The sequence below is a fragment of the Blennius ocellaris genome (genome assembly GCF_963422515.1).
Source record: "Blennius ocellaris genome assembly, chromosome: 20".
In the NCBI taxonomy this organism is placed as follows: domain Eukaryota; kingdom Metazoa; phylum Chordata; class Actinopteri; order Blenniiformes; family Blenniidae; genus Blennius; species Blennius ocellaris.
The window spans coordinates 15,128,065-15,149,933 of record NC_137669.1 but is presented as its reverse complement, the minus strand read 5'-3'; the positions used below and the strand labels follow the sequence as shown (position 1 = coordinate 15,149,933).

At 41.8% G+C, this 21,869-nt stretch overlaps 1 protein-coding gene across 1 annotated transcript; it reads left to right on the top strand.

The window, feature by feature from the left end:
• Positions 1–9,642: 9,642 nt before the first annotated feature.
• ndrg1a (N-myc downstream regulated 1a) lies at positions 9,643–21,835 on the top strand. The gene is made up of 16 exons (XM_080516258.1): positions 9,643–9,789; positions 13,482–13,556; positions 14,144–14,179; positions 15,909–16,014; positions 16,330–16,450; positions 16,799–16,861; positions 16,966–17,026; positions 17,601–17,687; positions 17,786–17,842; positions 17,949–18,052; positions 18,124–18,180; positions 18,263–18,314; positions 18,702–18,749; positions 19,258–19,293; positions 19,624–19,675; positions 20,310–21,835. Exons 2-16 carry the CDS (start codon positions 13,500–13,502, stop codon positions 20,567–20,569), a joined length of 1,197 nt encoding a protein of 398 aa, XP_080372384.1. The 5' UTR covers positions 9,643–9,789; positions 13,482–13,499; the 3' UTR covers positions 20,570–21,835.
• The last annotated feature ends 34 nt before the right edge of the window (positions 21,836–21,869 follow it).

Below are 21,869 nucleotides of genomic sequence, written 5' to 3'. Positions count from 1 at the left end.
AGCCCTCCTGTCCTTCATCTTTTTTTTCCCTCGCTCGCTCCCTCCCTTCCTTCCCTCCAATGACTGGTCAAGAGATTACACTCGGAGAGTGAGCCTGGCAGTCAGTCAGGACGAGCATGTGACTGAGTGAAAAAGCAATTCTTGTTTCTTTGTCCTCAACTGCTTTTTGTCCAGATCTCTTATTTTCTGTAACGGACACTATTTTTTTTAACCTAGATTGGCATTATATTTCTCAAAGGGCTCCCTCAGCTTTAGGTGCACAATGATCATCCAAACTGCCTTAGATTTTGAATTTCTGACAGAAATAAAGTTTTTGCACAAAAATGAGTTGTTTGTTGGAGTGACAAGGTTTCGTCAACTTGTGTTTTGAAAGGAAACTGGAGCTTGTCTGTCTGAGTGTCTGTCTGTTGTTAAGGATTAACTGGTTTGTATGTACTGATTGACTAAACTGGTTCAAGCAATAATCCCCTGAACCCTGTATTGAGGAAAAACTCCTCACCGTGCTCCGGTATATTGCCGTCATGCCACAGATGTCCTGGTCTTGTACCGTACATCTCTGAATTTATCTATTTTATCTTTGCACGTGATACCAGCAGAGACACAACTGTTCTCATCCTCTCATTTGTGACAATAACAAATGTTGTTGACCTGTTTTCTGTCTGTGTGTTTGTGTACATGCTCATGTTGGGGATAATCTGGAGGCAGTTGTTCTGCGGCTTGTTTACATGTATGTAGGCCAGGAGACACCATGGGAGACCGCTGCACTGAGGAAAACTACTGTGCTAAAAATAGAGCAGAAACTTCCTTTTCCTCCCATCAGACTGTGAAGTATCAGGGGCATTATGCAAATATTAAACTGTCATTAATGTCTTAGTGTGTCATTCTTTGATTATTGAATTAGTGATCGCAGGAGGACCGAATGCTTTTATCCCACAATGATACAATTTAACACAAAAAGGCCGATGAAGCTTTCTATTTTTACCCACAAAAATAATCCTACTGCAATATTTTCCTGTTGTTCAAGGAGAGGGTGAAGAATATGGTAACAAATTTGTACAGAAGCACAAGGACCCACACACTATTTCGCACCAGTTTAGAGTCTAACTTACATTCATGTTTTGGGATTGTTGAAGGAAAGTGAAAAAAATACGCAGGCACAGGGAGAACATTCAAAAACACAAAATACCAATAAATCACATTTACATTTGTGGTTGTAATGTGACAAAACATGGAAAAGTGTGAATAGTTGAGCAAGCCTCTGTATGTCTGCTGATGTTACAGAACAACTCCTAAACAAATGTAGAAAAGCAGCTCCCTTTGTAGAAAAAGTCCACCAATGTCTGCTTTATCACTTTTTCTTGATAAATCTTCACATGCTTCCTCTGGCTGACTACTTTTTGGCTGCGAACTGTAATAGTGAAAATGCCACCGACATGTCTCGATACAATTCAAACTATAACAACTCCAAATATATAGTTGGTTTGTTTTGTGTTTGTTTTAATGTTGAGAAAACATAAAGTGTGTGAACTTGTCATTATTATTGTTTCATATGCAGTTTACACTTTAAATTATGTGAAATGATTTTGTATCTCCGTTGTCGTTGCAGTAAAATACGATACAGTCCCTTGCTGAGCTGCAACAGGTAAATGTTGATCTGTAATTAAAGTTCCAACAGGCTCTGGCTGGTATCGTTTGTCCTGTCCCGAGTAAAGACGTGCTGAAGGTGCGGCCTGCTGACGTCAGAGGATAAACATCCGCTCACAACAAGCGACGTCTGAGGAGTCACGTCGCCCTCGTCTTCCTCGTGCCCTGTCCCGCCCGCCCCAGCAGCTTCCCCCCTTCCCCTCCCCCGCAGACGCCCGAGTCATCAGTAAAGTCGGTTCATTCACCCGAGCGGCGGCTTTACATGTTGCATTGAAACAGAACAAGTGAACGCAGATCAGGATCACTTTCTTCATGGAGAGGAATCTGTTTCGCAATTATGCGCGTGAATCATGTTTGACTAAACTGCAGAAGCTGTATGGTTTTATTCATAACCCCCCCCCCCCCCCCCCCCCCACGTAGTATGAATAAAGTGTTATCTTGTTGTTTCACCTCGGTGGGTTTTTCAAGGCAGGAAAAATACATCTAATTCTAAATATATCTCTGGCCTTCATGACGCACCATTGTGTGCAGATCCTTCTGTCCCAACACCTCTGGAACTCGCTCCCACCCAACATCCCTCCACAGTTTTAAATTCCACCTTAAAACACATCTTTTGTCAAACAATGTTGGTCTGCTGCGTTTGCATGTTTAAAAATAAATAAATCAGCATTTTAGCAAATTAATTGTTTACAGTTACCTTCAGTGTCCAGAAAGGCACTGATAAATAGCGAATTATTATTATTGTTATTGTTATTGTTGTTGTTGTTATTGTTGTTGTTGTAATCATCGTCACTAGTAGTAGTGGTAGTGGTAGTAGTAGTAGTCCACGTGGGGTCATGTGGGGGAGAACAAAGAAGTCCAAACATCCCTTTCTCTTGCATCATCGTCCTGGCACACCCCAAGCTGATCCCAGACCCCCCAGAAGATCCTGTGCTGACGCCAGAACTTCCTCTTCGTGGCTGCGCCCGATACATCTCCAATGGAAAGTGACCTCATCAGATGACCGTCTCTCATGCACGGTGAGGACGCCTACCACTCAGCGGAGACAACTGTGTTAAGATCTCTTTCTATTGGTCATGACAAAATGTTTATCATTGGAAAGGCTTTAACATTTGCAGTGTAAAGACACAGTTAATAGGCCGTTCTTAGTGTCGTTACTAAAGTTATCACTGCCGTGGTTGTGCTGAAGCAATGAGAGGAAATTAGAAGAGAATTTCTCTGCTTGCAAGTCACAGCATACGTGGATCTGAATGAGGAAGACAGGGTCACCATTTAATTTTAGGCAGTCAGTAGTAACACCTGACCCTTCAACTCCCAAAAAAAACGGAGCTGACCAACCCCCACTAGTGCTTGAGGGGAGTCTCGGGATGGGGGTGGGTAGTTTCCAAGACCTTTGCTAGTAGTGTGATGTGTGAATAGGAGTGGGTGAGGGGTGTGAAGGCAAGCTTCTCAAACTTGTAGTAAAACACACTTGATGGGAGTTTCCTGTTGTTTGAGGGAGGCTCCAGGCATCACCAGCTGGCTGTGCGTGCAAAACCTACCCTTCAGGTTTTCAGTGCTGCTTTCAGGTGTTTGCTGCTCTGAAGTCTCATGTTCGTGAGTTTCCAGCTTGGTTGCACATAATTCCCGATCCTCCTTTTCTCCTCTTTCCCTTTGAGAAACTTACCGTAGAGACTGACACGGCACACACATGTCCAAACAGATTTTAAAGAATGGTGGCACGCCTACAAAACTTATTTAAACACTTATGTTGTCAAAACAGGCGTGTACTCACTCACTGGTGTCACCCCGTCTTTTGGAGATTTTACTTTCTTCCCTTAATCTGTGAGAATATTTAGAATAGAATAGAAAAGAAAAGACATTCTTTATTAATCCCACAGTAAAATTCCTTTATTATATCCTTGTGTATATTTAGATATTATGTATTGTATCACATTGTGTATATTTACCTTAAAACCTTTATCTGCTCAAGCAGCAGGTGCAGATTGTGAACAGTGCATTTTACACCCTGTATATAAATATACTAAAGTTAAATCTTGTCCATTATTTGGGATGCTGTCATTGGGGGCGGGGGACTAGTAAAATGCCTAAATATAGCTCAGAATAAAACCCCAAAGAGAGAGGCCTAATATAATAAGAGAATATAGAACAAATTAGATGAGAGCTGCTTTGTCCTCAGGCGGTGGATGAGTGACCTTTTGCTTATTATTGTCATACTGATGAAAGATGTTACTTCCGTATCCAGCCACCAACAAATCCTCGACTATGAACCAAAGTGGAGACATTAAAGTAGACAGAGTCATACTATAGGGGGACATATTTGAATTTGCCCTAAATGAACTTGTCAGTAATAATTCACAATGGCTTGTAGTCTCCTCTGAATTACCCAGCCCCAGTTAATCAATTGTAAACTTTCCATGGCCGTGAAGGAATTTGAACTTTGAGATCATGTGGTCAAAACATCCCTCATGCACACAGCCAAAAGCAATCACCCTTCAGCACCCTGTTTTTTTCCTTCGTATCCCCCCTCAGTTAATCAGTCAAAGCAGAAAACACACTCATTCGCGGTGTTATTTTGTGACAGTTTCCTTTTTTTTCCCACAACATGCTCCCAAATATTCAATATGTCTCATCAGACACTCTCATGATCCCATCTTAATAATCCAAACAGCTCTGTCCACTGCTTATATAAAAACACTGCTGCTCTGCTGTAATTTTCCTGTGTGAGGGGTGAGTAAAAAACACAATCCCACCTGTGAAACAGCAGGAGCTGTTATCACAATCTTCCCTCGGTATGTCACAGGACACTGAAAATCTTGCTGATCCACGCTTATAGCAATTGGGCTCCGATGACACCCGTGAGATTTCTATCTCATTGATAGTCGACTGTGTTTTGTGTTGTTGGAGTGAAAGACTGCACAACATGCAATAAATCTAATGGAGGGGGGTGGGGGTTACAGCGTCACCCACCAGCTGACGCCCTGCCACCCTGACCTCACATTTTTCACTCAGGAATCTAAACAGAGGCCGGTAAGGTGCAGTTTCCACTTTGGTGATTGCTCCAACTTTATCTGTGGGAGCTGGCGTTTGGGTGTTGGAATGTCTTTGGAGCTGCCAGTCCTGAAAGTGGAAAAAAAAAAAAATTATTATGAAGGTGTTAGAAAAAAAAAAATGAAAGCAACATATGTGGATGTGAAGCACTGACAATTTGCAAGAAGCAATAGACACATTTCCAAAGGGAGTTCTAAGGTCACGTTAATCCCAAGCTTAATATTTCATAGCTAGCACGGTGTGAAAACCCACTTCTGCTGCTTGGTTCAGCTGTGTCAACAGCATCAACTGCACCTTGCCATATTTACTATACCCTAACTTGGTGCGGTGGAAGAAATATTAGTGCTCTGATAGAGCAGTTGACATTATCTTGGTGGGGACCAGATTCAGCTCAAGTCCATTCACTGCTTTATTGATATTTTGTTATGCAACCCACAACTCAGGTGCTTGTTACTATTGTATGCTGTTTGTATTAAGCTATATAGTTGCGTGTCAATTGTTTTCTTTATTTCTCAGTCTGTAAATGATTCACTGAAATGGAGATTGGCCATAAAGGGCAGTTGTGTATCTCAGAGTGTGACTTGCACTGAGCAATATGAAATAAAATATCAAATTGTCTAAATAGCGAATAAAGTGGCTTTAACATAAAATGCAGAAGGTTACTGATGCCACTTATGGTTCTCTCTTTAATGATTACATGCACAGCCTTGCTTGTCTGACTCCTGTAATCACAATGTGTCAGTTGACTGTCAGCCTGCTTGTAACTCTGGACACATTTCATTATACATACATCTATCTTCATAACAGCAACAGAGGCTTCTTGTTTTCACCATGCACAGTCTTCAGTCTCTAGCCATGTTTTCTGTCTGCACTTAAAGTGGAATAGCAAAGCAATCAGTGAACCGTGCTATCATTTGTCCGCGTCTCAACCTTTGTACACATGCACTAACAGACCCAACAAACAATGTTATTAAGGCTTTACTATTCATTGATGGCTGTTCATATCAGTAATATTTACCCAGCATGGTTAGTCACTCAGTAACGGTCTTATCAACATGAAGAGAACAGAAAGCTTTCTTATCACAGTAGATTCTGCACCTTAGTGAGACAATCAATATTGAATGCAGGTCAGGGAGAGGGTGATTTTCTTGACTCAAACCTAAAACTGTGCAGCTGATAAAGCTACTTTACAGCCCCAAATTTGTTTGTTCACCCATAATAAAAGCAAAGCTGCAAAAATTCACACACAAATGCATGCATGAAGCCAGAGGTGTCAAACAAATGGTACGTGGAACAAAACTTGCCAGTCTGACCAGTTCAATGATCTTCCATGGTGTTAAAAAAGATCAAATGAAGGCTTGCACTGTTTTGGTAAAAGTAGTTCACATACCACAAGACTGAAAACTAAAACTAAAGCTGATTTTTTTTTGCTCCGCTTCTAGTTATGTTAGTGATTTATTAGTTACTGATTGAGCATGAGGTTGAAGGCAGCAGACACCGTGCAGACGAGGAAGCAGCTGACTTCAGGCAACATCAGTGTCGTCAGAACCACTGTGGTGGATTTCATGGTGCGATGACTTTTCCAGGATGGTTATATTATGTTTTACGAAGAAACAAAGTGAATAATTTCGAGCAATTATTTATGTTATTGTGATGACTTCTGTGCTGCTCCGGCCCAAAGATCCACCTGGACTATACAGTATGTAGTCCCTGAAATAAACTGAGCTTGAGCTTGGCTCCGTGCAATATTTATGAAAAGAAAGTGTAATCAAAGGGCTCATTTGTGGGTTTTACTGCCATACGTTTCCACACATGGCTGGGTCTGTCATTTTCCCATGTTTTTATGTCCATGCAGGTAAAAATGTTGCATAGATATCGAAGAGGCGTCTCCTCATTTAACTCTCAGGAAACATATTGCTGTGATATTTTGCATTATTCTGTGAATATACCGATATGCTTTACTGGGCAAGTGACCACACTATTTCATTGCTGCATGAGTAATGAAATGAAACTGTTTGTTTAAACACGTAGATAGGTGCTGCTTTTAGCATAACTTCCACCCCATTTGATTATTTCATTAACTTGAAAACAGAAAATAAAGGGAAACATTTTTGTAAGTTTCCTCTTTTCAAAGTAATAGCCAATGCTTCTAGGAAGTCACATATGGGGTGATTTTTGCAGCTATTACATAATATAGTTGCACAGTACTTCACAATACTGTGTGATCAATCGTTTACAGAAATCCAATCAGAAAATCCTCCAAAAAAGTATTTTTTTTAAAGCTTGAAATAGTAAATTGTGATTCATTTTGATGCATTTTCAAAGGATTTTATCTTTAAATAATTGGCACTTATTTTTTGCCCATATTTTTAAGTTGCAATGTTTGAAATACCATTTGAGTAATGAACTTAAAGTATTTTGAGCACTGTCTTTAAAATTGCAATATTGACAAGAAGCAAAAGAGTGCGACAGCCTTTATGAAACGATTCACCAAGGCTGATAACTCCAGAAAGTCCCTTTTTGTTCATGTTTACATGAAGTTAATGAAGGCGCCAAAACACTTCCAGAGAAAACAAGCAGAACAAACTCATCGGCTGCATTGCGGAAAGTTTTACGGCATTACAAACCATTTACTACGTGACCTACCGGCTCACTTCGTGTCATGTGTGTCTGAATCACAGTCGTTGCGAGCCTGTTGCATCACTCAGACTTCTGAGGCTTGTTGAATCTTGCTTGGAGATGCACAAAGAACCTGGAATGGGTGTGCGTGTGTGTGCGTGTGTGTGTGTGTGTGTGTGTGTGTGTGTGTGTGTGTGTGTGTGTGTGTGTGTGTGTGTGTGTGTGTGTGTGTGTGTGTGTGTGTGTGTGTGCGTGTGTGGTGGATAAACACGGGGGAGAACCAGACGCCCGGAAACAGCAGTACAATCATCATATAGTGCTGGACAGCAGCTGTCAGGATGAGTTTGGACTTCCAGCACGACGTGTTCTCTGACAAGCCTTTTATTTTCTGTTTGTACTGAGCAGCAGTGTAACACGGTCATGAACTCAGAGATCAATCTCACGTCAACTTGGTGACCCCAGACTGGCATACAGTATACTGAAGATATGCTGGGCAGGAGACAAGTTCATCTGCACGGACGAAATGTACCAACTGGGTTTATTGCATTGGAACATCAAGCAAGCAGGTAAACACAAGAAGTTCCATACAAATTGTGACGATGCATATACTCGTCACCAAAAGTTTCGTGAAATATTTATAACACACTGATTAAATATGAAATGTAGCCACCAAAGTGTTATGCCAGTCTTGAATATGTCATGGAAGTTGAAGCCTCATTTGATGTGTGAATGAATATGTCTTACTCGCAAGGTGTGTATTTAAAAATTACACACTCGCCTCCACAAACACACTAATCAGCTGGGTTGAAAGTCCACCGGTTAAATCATGTATTGAGACACCCCGTGACCCACATATGCTGCACTAAGTCACTTGCAGATGGACGGGCTGCAAAAAGTTTCTCAAAATGATGCAGTTCCCTTGAATGCAGACAGAGATTCTATTTACATGGAAACATACAGCACAGTTAATAAAGGTTTTAAACTGATTTTGTTTGACTTTTCTTCCTCCGCCTTGCTGCCCAAAGCTTTGCAGTGCAGTAAGTGAGTGACCTGAAATTAGCATAGTGGTTATATGTTCCCACTTTCCAATGCGGCTATTGTCTAATGTGTTCCTATTGAGGGCCTCACATTACAAGTTCACAGTACGGCTATTGTATCCCGACAAGGACCTTTCACACACTCATCGCCAATACGAGCTCTTATTGGCAGATTCACAATGTAACAGTCACACTCTCGCAGGTGTGGAAATTTCCATGAAGAGGCTCTGCACTGTGGAATATGCTTTGTAAAGATAAAGTGAAGAGATCCGCGACAATGAACAGTCTTATAAGAGGCCAACAAGCGTGTCTGCAGAGACCTCAACATTCAGATGCCATGGGATACGTGTCTCTGATAAGTGGTCTCCACACACCAAACGACTGCAGAGGCCATTCAGCAGACATGATTCCCGATTAGATATGTTGGAAGGCACTTGTAGAGCAGATGATGCTGTAAAATGCATCCCCCTTGCTCGTCCTCGAAGGAGAGTGAGACGCACAGCGAGACATCTCCATTGTGTGAACAGATGGGATCATTTCCTGGAGTACATGATTGTGTTTTGCATGTTTTTATTTTGTTTTGTTTTTCCAGGTACTCTGGCTTCCTCTCCAGAGTTTGAAAAAAAAAAATGCATTTGAAGTTAATAGGTGACTCTTAATTGGCCGTAGATGTGATTGTGGTGGTGGGATCAAGCAGTATAGAAGATGGGAGGACTGGAACAGCCAAGTCCTGTCAAGGAAGAGGCGTGTGGACCAAGGTTGAGGGGAGGGCTTCCCTTTGTACAGACTTATCACCGATTTGGCCTTGAATCAAGGTTACAAGTCTGCAGAATTCCTGAGCCCTCAAGACACATGACCCTAAAACACACCTTAAAATTTAGTATCTCCTCCTGAGAGTGATTTCAAAACAATCCACTTCACATTGAGGTTAAATTCAAAAGTGAAGTCGTTTGAGTTGAGAGCAATTACTTTCTTTCTTTCTTTCTTTTTAATATACATGTGTAAGAGTTTATCTGAGTCGACCAGGCCGCTCCCACGTGTGAAGATAAATGCATAAGGAAGTAAACACGTCCCCATCAAAGTTTCATGGTGAAACTGAGGTCGCGATCCTTCAGGATATCCAGCGGCAAGTCTCTCGTCCCGGTAGTCCGCAGCACAACCCCTGGAAAGTTGCGCCTTCAAATTCCACATCTGTTGTTGCCCAATAGAAAGGAGCAGTGGGGGGAAAGTGGGCCGGGCCGCGCGCGCTCTGGCTTTATAAAATTCCCTCAAACATTCGCCCTCGCGACACGACACGTTATAAACAAAGCAGCGCCGCCGCAACAAACTGCGCAGTTTTCAACACGCACAAAGAAAAGTTTTTTTTTTGTGGACTTTTTTTTTTGTAGTTGGGGGGAAAGTTCTCGTCTCTGGACAATCAGCAGCTAAAACCAAACAGGTAAGCGCCTGTTCTGATATATATATATATATATATATTTTAGTTTCTATTATTAAAGCAAGGAAGAAATGCGCGCGACCTCCCAGTCATGTCTGAACATGTTTGTGCAACGATCAACAGTTTTAGTGAAGGAAGAAATATATATTATCTGACTAATTTCGCAACTTTTTATTCCATCCTAAATAAACACGTGTGCAATTGAATGTGTAAATGTTTTTTTAAGAAGTTTTTTTTCCCCCCTCCCAACAATTCTACGACTTCTGGTATCATGTGACACGATGAACTCGCAGTTGAGGAACAGGTCGAGGAATCCACGCCATAGATCAACACGTTTTTCTCACGTGATGTTGAAGAGACGCATAAAAAAACAAAACAAATAAACAAACAAACAAAAAAAACGTAAAAATGTTTTTGGACAAGAAAAACCATGTGACCATGTAATCATGCAACAGACCACCTCTGGATATAAGGCATGTGTTTTATTTTCTGATACTACGGTATTACTGGAGGCGTCTCAAAACATCAAGCGTGCCTTCCTTGGTCACTATCAAAACAATGCTGCATGTTGACCTGATTCAAGGCTGTTTAGATTCTAAAATGATTCTAAATGTTGACTTTATTCTGAAGTCTGTGTTCACTGTAGGGTAACAGATTGCCCATCTGATTTGAGAAGATCTGCTGAATTTGAAAAGGAATATCTTGCGGAAACCGCTTGCTCAAATGATCATGTTGATATTGTTTTTCTGTTTATAGAACCACTGGTGATCCCCACAGACCAGCATGACCCCACTCCCTCCCTCCCTCCCCCTCCTTCCCTCCATCCCTCCTCTCGTTTCACTTACTGTAGCAATAGGGACACCCACATTTTGATATCTCTTACAGTCTGAAAATGTAGGTCTGGAAGAGCTTAGTCCAGCAGGCCTGCTGCTGCTTCTGCGCTGGTATTTCAGAACCAGGGATTTGACAGATTAAGCGAGTTCCCAAAGATTAGGGAAGCAATCATTGTTTCTGCAGATGGATGGGCCAGGCTTGTGGATTTAAAACTATATGGAGGCAATGAGGAAGGTTGGCCAGGCCTTGATTCTAAAATCGAGACTCGATGTCAAAATCTAATCAGTACATATGCTTCCCTTTAGCTCTGAGTGAACAAAGAGTTTGAGCCCATGCTGTTTTGTAACTTGGATGTCCTGGCTTAAAGCAGTTTGTCATATCACTAGATTTACTGAGTAAAATAAGTAGGCTTGTCCCATGTAGGCCTCGGATGTTGTTGTTTTCCTCTGATGCTCAACGTACTTGTACAAATTAGATTTTTTTTTCTCTCTCTGACAAATGGAAAACCCTACAGTCCAGAATATAACAGAGCAAGTATCAAATTTCTTTCCTTTGTTATGCATCTGTTTTTGACTTGCATGCTTCAGATCATCCCAAACCTATATCCTCCCACTGTTTCCTGTTCATGATTGCATAACAGTCTCACTTCTGCCAGGACAAAGATGCTTCTGTGAATTCTTTGATTTCTTTCCCAACAATGAATCTGACTGTAGAAACTGGTTTGACTTGGTTCAAGCCAGTGACATGAGTGTGTTACTAGGCCTGTTTAGTGAGACCCCCCCCCCCCCCACACACACACACACACATTCCCCCATGCTGCAGCCGTGTCATAAAACCCCTGCGAGAAAAAGAATCTCAGAAAGTACATCTACAAGATTCCACAAATGTATTTGTGCGTTTCTTCAATGTATCTTTATCATATATATTCTCCAAAGGTATTTCACTCATGTGAAATGTTTTCTTACCATTAGAAGCCTCACTCATATCTTGTTTCCACGATTAAGACCTGTGAGGTTGAAACTAAAACATCTCCCTCAGTGAAGGTGAAATATTAGCTTGGTGAAACCAGCGGTTGGATGCACTCTGTAGGTGTAAACAGCAGGTGACCTAGTTGAGCCCTTTTCACCAGCAAGAACCTCTTTTTTTTCCCCCTCAACATGCAAACAGGTGGTGATGGCCATGCACAGAGGAGGAAGTCTCCTGCATTATTGATTTGGTTTAGTGTTACTAGAGTGTTATTATTATTATTTTTTAACATGTCTGAATTTATTCAGCTGTCTACACATGCTTTTAATCAATGCATGTGATCAGTGTTGGGTCCATTTTCTGACTAGTCAACATTTCCTTAGAATCTAAAAGTTACCCCACCCCCCACCCCTCAATACTGTGATAGTCACAAACATGTTTTCTCTCGCATGGCTGTGGAATCTGGACGGGGGCTGATCTCTTGTCCTCTTTAACAAAGCTGCTGCAGTGCGATGGTGGCCATGTTTGAGAAATCCACAGCAGACAAATGAGCCAGTTGTTTGATACTCCTCTTCCTCTTCAGTATTGCGAGATCCGGCTGGCGCTGGTGCCCTAATCTGCGTCTGTGTGTGTGTGTGTGTGTGTGTGTGTGTGTGTGTGTGTGTGTGTGTGTGTGTGTGTGTGTGTGTGCGTGTGTGCGTGTGTATTTTCTGCAAGACAGCTGTATTTGAAAGAGAATGATTCGCTTCCTCTAAATTACCACCTTGCTCTGGTGTGTAATTCCTGCACGTTTAAGGGGTTGATTTATCGTCCACCGTGTCTTTAGGCAAAGACAAACAAGTGAGACGGGGAGCACAAAAGCCTGTTGTGAAAGTCTGCTGAGAGCAAACATCGTGTTTCCAACCAAGCAGCAACCAAGACAAGCAAGGGAGAAGTGTGTGAATGCTCGGAGCTGGGAAGCCAACAGAGAGCTGAAAAGAAGCTGGGGTGTGTTGATGGGAACCAGTGTGTCCGCTGCATCCTGTATGTGGATGTGTGTGTTGGTCAATGTTTCCCCCTCTTTCAGCTGCAGGGGAGAAGAGGGCAAGACCCTGACTCTCTGGAAGGACCAGGCCGGGAAGAGGAGGGGAGGGGGGGACAAAGAGCTCCCTTAACTGGCTAATTTGATTTGCATGCAGAGTTGCAGCATCATGATCCACACAGCTTGGCATCTCTTTATGCTGTCTTCTTTCAACTTCTCAGACTCTTTCTCTTTGTGCCTGTCCCTCTCTTTTGCTTTTTATCTTGAATTGCTTTAACTGAAGAGGTCTTTAAAGTGTTTTGTTTAGTTTTTTTCCTATTTGAAGTACAGGCCTGGTCTTGAAACAAGCATTTCTCATGGGATGTGATCTGTAATGAAAATGTAGTTGTCACTCTTCAAAACACATTTGTGGGAGAGTTAAATGACAAAACGAAGCATTTTAAAATAAGGTGTGAACTGCTCAAAAACACGTTTCCTCTGTTTTTCCTAATCTTTTCGACACACCCCGCCTGTCAGGTGTCTATGAGACTGTGTGATTCCTCTTCTGTTGCTCAGCGTCTCTGTTGTGGGTGGGACTTGGGTGTGGCCCTGTTCTCTGCCCCACATGCTCCTGCAGATCACGGCTACCAGTCTATACAGGCGCTTGTGCCTCTGCACCTTCGAATGTGTTCTAACCTATAGTTAACCTTGTAACAGTCTCTTCGGCATTGTGTAGATAAAACACACCCACTCCAAAGTTCAAGCAGTCCATCGGTTTATTGTGTGCTGGTGCTCCTCCCAAAGTCTGTCATCACGTGCTCCTGAGAGGCTTGAAAGCCAACAGAAGAGTGAAAGAAACTAAAAATAACTAATTTCTCATTTCTGTGTCTCTCAGACTCTTCATCTCTTTGCAATGGATGACATCCAAGTTGTTGAGTCCAAACCCCTGCTGGTTGACAGGGAACTGCCGGTATGTAAAGTTTTGGAAAATCATATTCAGAACTGCTTATTTTTATGTGTTTCAGTACTTTATTGCTCAGCTTGGAATATAACTTCCAGCATTTTATTCTGTTGAAAATCTCACAGTTTTACAAGCCATAAAGGTAATTTTCAGGAAATTATACATCAAACATGCATGAAAATGTTTGACTCGTGTGTTTTGCTATGTAAACCATCAGTCCATAACTCATTCATCCATCTACCCCTTTGTACTGAATTCTTTTTTAAGTCACTAAGTCATAAAAACACAGCAAGCTTTTGCTGGTAATACATTGTCCAACTCATATCCGAGTTAATATTTCATTAACAACACAGCGCACAACATCAGGCTATTATTCAATACATGTTTGAATAGAAATATGACACTGAAAACAAGAATCTGCACTAAAATACAAAATTAAACTACACCAACACAATTGAATATATCAGCACTCTGTACACAGAGTGCAGCTAAGATCCACGTGGATGTGAGAATTAAAGTACAATGCTGCTCTCTGGATATTAGATGTCAATATTTGCATTATTCCTTTGTGTTCATTACTCTGTTCTCTCCTCCAGGGCTTGAGAGAGGCTGTACAGCAGCTTGTTGTGAAGGTAAATCTTCAGAAGAAAACTCTGTAATACTTTCACCTCTTGTAACCTCTGATGCATTAGGAGACAAATCCACTTGAGTCCACGACTTATCATTTTACTACCATCTAGTGGCAGATGAAGGGTATTCCTTTTCCAGTGATCAACATTGATCTCTTGTCATCTGCTGTCATTTTATCAGGACAGAAATCACATTGAGGCTGAACTAAATATCTGAGCTCATAAAGGTGATGAAACAAAGTGTATCAGCAGTTTTCCTCTCTTCCTGTCAGCATTTGTTTTTTCTGTGTGATTTGACGATGCTGAACTTGAGGGCCTTTTTGAAAAGGTTTTAAGTATAAACATGGCTTCTCTAGTCTTTGAGGTCAGGGTGCCTGAGTTTTGTCAATAATAAGGATCCTTGAACAGTTCATCAAAGAGCCAATTAGCTTCTGGAGTTCTGAACACCTTCTCCTCCACAGGAGAAGGTGTTAAACATGGGATTAGCGGATTGTGACGATATTGTACATTTTGCCCCTGGTAATATTTGTGAATGAGCTCCGATGAAGGAGTGCATTTTTACGACACCTTTCATCAATGCTTGCTTGTAAGCATGCAAGCACATACACACTCATGTGCACTTACACACACACACACACACACACACACACACACACACACACGCACATGCACACACACACGTGGCGCTTCGCTGGATTAGGTTGCTGTTGTTTCCGATGTGCTCGTGCGTGGTCTGCAAAGGTGGAGGGCGGGCGAGGCAGAGTGCGGTAAAGCGGGCACATTAAATCCAGTAAATAGGTTGTACTCCTCTGTAGATGTTCTTTTATAGTTGATCCTCTGCAGGTACAACGAGTTAGGAACAAAACATTTCATAGGTTATCTTACACTAAAGACCGATAGGTCAGGTTACCACTTGTCAATAAGCTTTTAACCTCACTGGCACTAGTGTTTACTGTGAAAGCCCAAATTCTTATATGAGATCAACAGTGGGTTTTATTTGAGGGAAATTCAAGTGTCCTCAGGATATACAATTTTGGGGGACAATTCATTGTACATTTAATGTTTTACTTTGAATATCTTTTATCTAAATATTGCTTATTAATGGTTCCGCCTCACCCAGACTTGTTCAGTCAGCCTGTTTTTTTGTTGTTGTTGTTGTTTTTAGCATACCCATACATCGTGTCAATGCATTTGTGGATGCCTCTCTGTCGGACGTTGGCTGATCCAATTTAAGGATATCTTCATCTAGAATTAGCTTGTTTTGACCAGCTTGCAAGGCACCATGGGAGGCAGGGAGCTTAGGCCAAGTGGTAAGCAGGGTGGGGTATAAAATGCAGCTCTCAGCACTGGGCTAAACAACTTCAGAGGCTTACGGCTTGTTGGATCTATAGTTGAAGTGGACCACTGTGACCACAGTCTTCAGTAGCGAGCCCTGCGAACTACTCTACCGCAAACATGGTTTTGGAGGATTCTGACATTGAGATGATTGTGGCTGAGATTGAAGTCACTGTGAGTAGACTTTATTGAAATGGAACATTTTACATTGACATTGTTGGATCGTTTTGCCTCTGTTATAAATCATGCGAAATGATTATTATGGCTCTTTAGAAAAGGTGGATTTGTTTTTTGCATGTTTGCAGAGCTTGTTGTTGTCAAACGAAGAAATCTTGGCAGTGTTTTAATAAAATGTATTCAAAGAATATACAAAAAAAAATGTTTTATGCATTTGTAGGAGCATGATGTGGAGACACCTTATGGAAGAGTTCACTGTACAATGAAGGGGGTTCCCAAGGGGGAGAGACCCGTCATCCTCACCTTCCATGACATTGGACTGAACCGTAAGTCCTTCTCCTTATTCAGCTCTATCTGCGTGAAACATCTGTTGTTGTTCCTAAAGCCTGGAGTGTTTTGAATTACCATACCACGTGAAGAAGATTAAATATTACAGCGTAACTTTATATTAGGTCAGTTGCACTGCAACACCTAAACTCTTCCAAGCATATAGACATTTTTATAATTTTTTTTTTTAATCATAGAGTTCATGTCATGAATCATAATGTCATAATCATAGAGTGCATGTTCAAGAAAACAAACCCTCTTTTGCTTCCAGACATGTCGCACTAATTCATCTCCACCTTTTTGCCGTTTCCTAGACAAAACCTGCTGGGACACGCTGTTCAACCATGAGGACATGTCAGAAATCATGCAGCACTTCGCTGTGTGTCACGTTGATGCCCCCGGGCAGCATGAGGGGGCCAACACCTTTTCCACTGGGTGAGCCAAACGCACACGTACACACAGACAGACAAACATAGCAACTCGATATATGTCAAGGAGTCTGTAACCTTTGACTTCACAAGCACTGTGGACGTACTTAAGGTAACCTAATTTGACAAATGTGCTGTAAGGACAAGTGTTTATCTTGTTCAGACTAATCTCTTTGATGGTCTCGGACTTTGTCTCATGTTAAGGTTAGCTGAACATTTACACGCAGAGTTAAAGTGGTTACACATTGATTGAGGGGTAATAAAAAAGGCCATAAAGGCAAGATAGTGGGTCGAGTTAAACTGTTATCTTAATGGCCTGAAACAATGTTTTTGTTTTGTTGTTGCTGTTTTCCAGATATGAGTACCCCTCCATGGACCAACTGTCTGAGACTCTCCCACTGGTGCTGAAGCACTTTGGGTATGTTAAATTGCAGTTTTTACACTTGCACATCAGTTTCTTCTATTTAAGGTATTTTCTAGCCGGTTGTTCTAACAGTACCCGTCTATCTCTGCGCTCCTCAGGCTGAAGAGTGTTATTGGAATGGGCACTGGAGTCGGGTCCTACATTCTGACCAGATTTGCTGTAAGTTCACTTTTCTCACTTAGCCAGGATTAATAATCTTGGGTTTTAATCAACCTGGGATTAGCAGAGCCAGCTAATGTGTTTTCTGGCCTTTTTTTTCCCCTGCTGATGTTGGCCATACAACACCGCTTATTGCTTGATCCTGCTGAGCCATGAAAGCCTCAGGAATGTCGCAGATCAGCGCAACACTAACACTTTGCTCAATGGGAAGTCTCGCTGTGTTGACAGAAGGCTGACAGAGAGCCTTCTTACTAACGAATGCCATGCTGTACATCGCAAAACACTAGAATGTATATAAGATTATTTCAAATAAGTAATATTTATAAATAAAGATGCTAATGCTGTAACTACCTTGTAATAATGAAGTGATAAAATGAAATATACCTCAAATTATGCAAAAAGGTCATATTCAAGAGAAAGTAAATGCTTCCATCAAGCAAAATGGATTTGAAATAGACCGTAAACATCTCAAAAATGCCCAATATAAGCAAAACTTGCACAAAGAAATTGTCCAGATGTAGCCTTATGTATGCTTAAAGAAAATCTATAACTTTACTGCCTCATGTGGTTTTAGCTGGACTATCCAAATATGGTAGAGGGGATCATGCTCATCAACATCAACCCATGCGCAGAGGGATGGATGGACTGGGCTGCTCACAAGGTAATGCAAATGGATCTTCAATAACGGCATGATGAAACCACTGAAAACGACATATTTGAAGCCGCAATACCAAATTTGTCTTTCATGCCCAATTTCAGATCAGCAGCTGGACACATGCAATGCCTGACATGATTATCAGCCACCTGTTTGGAAAGGTAGAGTCCAGTTCTGTTGGAGGTTCCTTTTCTAAGTGGAGTGAGGTTGACATTTTGGTTATGGTTCTATCATGTAACTCGCATTGTGTTTTTTTTTCTCCAACAGGAAGAAATCCACCACAACCAAGACCTGATCGCAACATACCGCCACCACATTGTGAATGACATGAACCAGTTCAACCTGCATCTCTTCATCAAGGCCTATGAAAGGTGGGCATGCACCATGAGAGAATAGAAAAGTTGTGTTAAATACCTCAGTAAACACGTTCGTTTCTCTGCAGTCGGAGGGATCTGGAAATCGAGAGACCGGTTCCTGGAAGCAACGTTAGAACCCTCAAGTAAGTTCTGCTTCATTTAAATGACATTAAAATGTGTGATATTTGTGCACAGTGTGTGATTGTGCGTCTTCATTTTCACCAGGTGCCCTTCTCTGCTGGTGGTTGGCGACAGTTCTCCTGCTGTGGAGGCTGTGGTGAGTAGAGGCACCAACTCGGACATTCTCACAGCCGTTAAAACCATGCTTAATGATTAGACAGTTAACATGTGCGGGACGTGTTTTCCATTCACTTCAGGCGTCTGTTAAAGCCAAAGAGATATGCAAGATTAAACATGTAAGGGCACAAGTTTAATGTGTCTTAAGCAAGAACAGCTTTGGAAACAGAAATCAAGTGACGCAGAGCCGATTTAATCTGTTAAAAGTTGAGAGATTTGGGTACGGACTCTATTTTTACTTCTGTAGAGGTCTCAAATCTCCCGATCTTTAATGTGGCCTATAAATGCTGCATGTTTATAGGACTAAGTTTAAGCCCACATTTTGAGACGCAATCCCAAATAGACTTGTTTAATTTTGTATCCCCAGGTTGAATGCAACACCAAGCTCGACCCGACAAAGACTACCCTGCTGAAGGTGCGTGGCCTGTTTCCTGCCCTCCGTCCTGCCACCCCCCCCATCCCCCCATCCCACCCTACACCTCCTGCCCCATATTCTCATCCACTCTATAATAGCCTTGATGGAAACGCATCAGCTGATAAGATTCCAGCGGGTCAGCGTTTACCTGGTGACACATTAACCGGCGGGCTGACAGCTGAGTGTGCCCTCAGACGCAATGCGCACACGCTTGTTGCCTGTGAGGACGCAATCTGCAGCCGCTGACCCACTTGTGTGGAAACCTGTTATGATCAACCACCGCAACCAAATGCCTCTTCAACTTGAACCGGGCGCCATCTATCAAGGTTAATTGTTCAGAGTGTAGAACAACACTGATTGAAGGTGGCAGGGACAAGGTGTTTTGTGTGTTCCAGTGGGTAATGTAATGGAGGGGGGGTAATGGCGCGTGTCCGCTGCCGAGTGAATGTGCCATTTGCAACATGCTAAATTCTCATGGGTTCTCTCCTCATCTCCCTCTTGCGTACAGATGGCTGACTGCGGCGGCATGCCCCAGGTTGACCAGGTATGTATGCCTGCGCGGCCGAGAGATAATCTCTGTGCGACATGTTGTTGTAGAGCAGACTGGACAGAGCCGGATAATGACACAGAGGGTCAGGTGGAGGGGCAGATAGCGTAAGGAGGTGGCACTTAAGAGCTTTAACAAATACAAGATATGAACCACACTATCGTAATCCTCCACATTGGACCACACAGGCTCATAACAGCTGTCATATCTGAGGCACTGGACATTAAGCTGCGGGATAAGTGACAGAGTCTGTCAATGTTATGTAAACAAGTGTGATGATTAACAACACGGAAGATGAATATCAATATATTGTTTTTTCATTCACAGCCTGCCAAGCTGACAGAAGCGTTCAAGTACTTCATTCAGGGCATGGGATACAGTAAGTATTGATGCTGTGAGCGAATCTCAATTTTAGACAGAATTGGCCTCAACCAGTTAAGAGAAACACACCATGCCAACGTTTAGAAATTGTATGCACACTTTTCTGCCACCTTGTGGTGAGATAAAGAAATATTCAGTTTATCTACACTTGGGGGGTACTAATAAGGTTGATATTGATTTGTTCCTAGAAGCATTCAGAATGTATTATTCAGCTTAGGACGCTTACATTAAGTACTGTCACAAGTATTATTACGAATGCAATTTATTTTATTATCTATACGCTTAAATAGCTTTATTGGATTGAACTCTGTGGCTTACTGTAACATCTAGTTTCATTTCAATAGCACATTACATGTTTACATCACGTCTGTGTTGTATCAAACCCCATCTTCAGATGAAAACACCTTGAAATACTTTATATAAGACTAGGTTTAATCCTTTTGGCTCGTTACACCTATGTTGTTTTCTGAGAATAAGGCAGTAAATTTGAATATAAAAGTGTTATAGTGTTAAAAATAAACAAAAAATTTTCTTAATTAAGACATAAGACAGATTTTCATATGAGGTCATTTGTAAATTTGAATAAAAACTCTTCACTGCTTTAAATCCTGCTCCTCGTCCTCTTCCTTCAGTGCCGGCTGCCAGCATGACCCGCCTGGTCCGCTCCCGCACCGCCTCCGGCTCCAGCGTCACCTCCTTCGAGGGCAACCGGTCCCGCTCCCACACCACCGAGGGCAACCGATCCCGCTCGCACACCAACGAGGGCAACCGCAGCCGCAGCCATACGGCCGACGCCCAGCACGCACGCTCTCACGCAGACGGCGCCATGGACGGCACGGCCAAAAACAACGTGGACCAAGCTGTGCCCAAGTCCACAGAAGTGTCCTGCTAAGTGACCCCCCCCCCCACCCCCCTCTCTCTCTCTCCGAGGTGCCCCTCCCCACTCACCAGACCCCCAAACCTCTCACAGTCCCTTTGATTTGTGCTGCACTGCCTCTAATTAACACTTCTACACACCAATGTAGAGAGCGACATTCAAATACTTGGAATTGTTGAAATGCACAATAGACCCTGCAGATTCCCCAGTTTGAAAATGATGTCTTTTGATTGGGAGATTAAGGTCACCTGCTTGCATGTTTTGTCATCGAGAGGGACGCAGGCATGCCTTAACAGAATCTTTTGTCCGGTGACGTGTGATTAGGGACAATGCAGCATTTTGGGACCCCAAAGCAGAGAATATTGGAGAAAGCTGTGGCTAAAAACGACACCAGCTTGTAATGTATCTCTTTTACTCTTAATGCATTAAAAATAATTTCTATTACAGCATTCCTTCATCTGGTTTTTATCCATTTTACCTTGTTGACACAGCTTTCTCAATTATACCCGACTGTAAATGTCTGTTTCCTGTTCTGTAATTGTTTGATCATTTATGCTTTTTTAAAAAAAAATGTTTCAAGTGTTGTCATATGCACGTTGGAGCAGATTTATAGATGTTGAGACACGACGGGAAGACATTTGGATCAAGAAATGCCTAAAAATCACTCATGGAACTTTCAAATTTAAGGGACAGACTTCAAATATGTTGTGTATATACAGCGAATCATATCGTTTGACTGACAAATGTCCTCAATGTTCTCGTTTGTTTTAAAGATTGCTACTTCAGAACATGTATACATCATCATGAAATACACATTTAAAAAAAAAAAATTGTAAAATATCTTTGTCATGGCATCCATTGAGACTTCATTCTTTGTCAGTAATCAAAACCTTCTCGAATAAAAATGGAAAAGCTTTATGTCATTTATGAATGGACAAAAGAAAATCTCATTTTTTTTGATGATTACTATGCAATCAAGCACAGCGGAACAAAGATGTGCCATGAATTTGTTCCATTTTTTTTTTAAGACGTGATGCTCCTGTGGCTGAGGATTTGTTGGTGAGCGATCTGTCAACATATTAACATGAGGCTAGCTATAGATCTTACCTGATACTTTCTACTCCTGTACGTTATTTGCACTACAGTGAAATTTTACTATATAGGACACATACACAGCTTTGTAAAGATGCGATGCACAACTGTCTAATGCTGTAGGAAAGCATTACATGACATAACAGTTTGTATTTATTAAAAAAATGACAATAAAAACCTTGTAACAGACCTTGCCTGATTGTGTTATTTGGAGGTGTGCAAG